Source organism: Saccostrea echinata, unplaced genomic scaffold (genome assembly GCF_033153115.1).
Source record: "Saccostrea echinata isolate AGI-Se365-2 ecotype Australia unplaced genomic scaffold, CSIRO_AGI_Sech_v1 ptg000049l, whole genome shotgun sequence".
Taxonomy (NCBI): Eukaryota; Metazoa; Mollusca; class Bivalvia; order Ostreida; family Ostreidae; genus Saccostrea; species Saccostrea echinata.
Window position 1 is genome coordinate 2,586,588 of NW_026889798.1, and position 2,914 is coordinate 2,589,501.

Genomic DNA, 2,914 nt, shown 5'->3' on the forward strand with positions numbered 1-2,914 from the left:
GAATAAAGGGAAACTGTGCATCAATGAAATTCCTGAATTTAAGTAGGGCTTATCCAATTTTTTTTTTTTTTTAGCAAACACTGCTTTAGACACTTTGACCTTAACATCCGTGCACCGTAAGGTGATACCACACATAATATAAAATCTCATATTTTGTTTACTGAGCATATATCCATATGAAATTTGCTAGGTATATTAATGACAAGAGGCCCAGGGGCCACATCGCTCACCTGAAGTTCAGTATTGAAAGTTTAAATATAAAAGTGGGTTCGGGGGGAGGGGGGGTGGTATTTGAACAAACTTAAATCTACACTTCCTAAGGATGCTTTTGAATTAATATGACACATAATGGCTATGCTGTTTATAAGATGAAAATTTTTATATAACCTCTATTTTCCTTTGTTATGATCCACTTTAATGGCTCCTCTATTCTCCTGATTGGTCATGATTTGAACAAATTTTAATCTACATTACCTTTTTTGATGCTTTTATATTCATGATCAATCATGAATTTGTTGTTCTTGTGAAGAATTTTAACAATTTTTCCCATGTATTCCTACGCAAAACCTAGATCACCCATTGTGGCCCCAATCTACCCCTGGCGGTCATGATTTGAACAAACTTGAATCTACACAACTCGAGGATGCTTCCATATAACTATGACCAATCATGGCTTTGCTGTTCTTGAGAAAAAGATTTTTCCTATGTATTCCTATGTTAAACTTTGATACCCCATTGTGGCCCCACCCCACCAACGGGGGTCATGATTTGAACAAACTTAAATCTACACTACCAGAGGATGCTTCTACATGAGTTTCATCTTTCCTGGCCCAGTGGTTCTTGAGAAGAAGATTTTTAAAATATTCCATTAATTTTTCACTAATTCATAATTACCTCCAATTGGAAGAGGGCATGGCCCTTCATTTGAACAAACTTGAATCCCCTTCACCCAAGGATACTCTGTGGCAAGTTTAGTTGAAATTGGCCCAGTGGTTCTTGAGAAGAAGATGAAAATGTGAAAAGTTTACGACGACGACAGACAACGGACAAATTTCGATCAGAAAAGCTCAATTGAGCCTTCAGCTCAGGTGAGCTAAAAAAGTAGTGAAAATTTTGGAATGCAGTGATGATTATTTTTAACTCCAGACAATTTGTCCAAGATTTTACTGTACAACCCTCATATTTACCATTTGCTGCCATACTGGAAGTCAATATCCTCAGATTCATTATTTAAACTTGTTATACTGGCATATGAGGTGTTAAAAATGCCATTTTTAAATAAACATTTTCATATTGTGAAAATTTTTTTTCTCACTTTGAAGATAAAATCTCGTTAATATTCAAATTCCTGACCTAAACTAACATGGGAGCCAAGGGGAATAACTTGGAGAGTGTAAACAAGTCTTACCAAAACTATCTACATGTACACAGATATTCACTGTAACCCCAAAAAATTGTTGCAAAATGCATAGTCATACAGAGAGAAAAGTTCTTGATCATCAGGTAAATTTGAGTCTGTTCCAACTCTTGCGCAGGGCAAAGTAAGACAGTTGATGCATGTATTAGCCGTCGGGATATATGACTGGTCTACCTCAACAAAACGGATACTTGGTTGGATTTTAAATCCAAGTACAGGTTCCTCATCTGTACCAGTTATGAACTGCAAAATACTTCCAAGACAGAGATTTTCCCTTCGTCCACCTGTTACAAGAAATCAATATAATATTCATCAAGATGTTAAAAAAGTCTTTTTTAAAAAAAGAAGTTCTTATTTTCATATTTTGATATTTAACTGCAATTGCAGAACAAAGGAACAACAAAGCATGTGAGATACATAAACATTACAAAACGTAAAAAAATATTTTACGAAAATTTTCCTACATGTACACATGGAAAACAATTCAAAACAAGAAATGTTGGAGCAACATATATGTCCCCATGTGGTAATTTGGGTCATCTTCTTCCAAGGGGGAACCAGTCTACCAAGTTTGATGTCTGTCAAGCAAAGGATTTGTGAGCAGTTAGTACCATTCTATTCCATTTTGACTCTTGACCTTACAGTGGCCTTCTACTCCTCAAAATGTAATACCTACTGTGACCCCACCCTACCCCCAGGGGTCAAGATTTTGACAATTTAATTAGAATCTACACTACCTCCACGATGCTTCCACATAAGTTTCAGCTTTTCTGGCCCAGTGTTTCTTGAGAAGAAGATTTTTTTAATGACCCCACCCTATTTTTGCCTTTTCTTGATTATCTCCCCTTGCAATGGGACTTGGCCCTTCATTTTAACAATTTAAACTCCCCTTCACCCAAGGATGCTTTGTACCAAGTTTGGTTAAAATTGGCCAAGTGGTTCTTGAGAAGAGGTTGAAAATGTGAAAAATTTACAGACAGACAGACGGACGATAGACAACGGGAGATCAGAAAAGCTCACTTGAGCTTTCAGCTCAGGTGAGCTAAAAAGGGGGGGAGGATAAATCTTAATTCTTAACATATTGAGTGGCCTTAACTTATATTTACATGTAACAAAATAATAACTCACTGGCAACTTCTCTGAGGTACCTCAGGAATGCAGAGTAGGCATTTCTTTCCAGTGTGTTCCTGTTTGTACCCTCTGTGTCAAATTCTGCTCTTAAAAGGGTTGTAATTCGCCTAAATGTCAAAGTTACAGCAGTGGGATGGAATAAAAATACAAAACTGGGCATCTGTCTGCATAACTGTAAAAAAAAAATAAAATAAAAATGGGGCTATATTTGAAAATGTTCAAGATCCTCATGCCTGGTTACCATTCCTCTCAAAATGGAATGTGCAATGAACATCCAGATTGGAAGATAGGCCCATATTAATAAATACACATGTATATAAAAAGAAATGAATTATACATAAATTGATTTTTATTGTGAATTCCTTT

At 36.1% G+C, this 2,914-nt stretch overlaps 1 protein-coding gene across 1 annotated transcript; it reads right to left on the reverse strand.

Moving 5' to 3' along the window:
- Positions 1 to 1,415: 1,415 nt before the first annotated feature.
- On the reverse strand, positions 1,416 to 2,713 carry LOC133203233 (uncharacterized). Its single transcript, XM_061339055.1, has 2 exons — positions 2,546 to 2,713; positions 1,416 to 1,701 (listed from the first exon to the last, which is right to left on the reverse strand). The coding sequence occupies exons 1-2, from the start codon at positions 2,706 to 2,708 to the stop codon at positions 1,436 to 1,438; spliced, it is 429 nt and encodes a 142-aa protein (XP_061195039.1). The 5' UTR covers positions 2,709 to 2,713; the 3' UTR covers positions 1,416 to 1,435.
- Positions 2,714 to 2,914: the final 201 nt, after the last annotated feature.

Bases quoted from the DNA above. Each gene is read 5' to 3' on its own strand.
- LOC133203233 (XM_061339055.1), bottom strand. From the start codon at position 2,708: ATGCCCAGTTTTGTATTTTTATTCCATCCCACTGCTGTAACTTTGACA. The intron at 1,702-2,545 runs GTGAGTTATTAT...TTCTTGTAACAG, and splicing joins GTACCTCAGAGAAGTTGCCA to GTGGACGAAGGGAAAATCTC.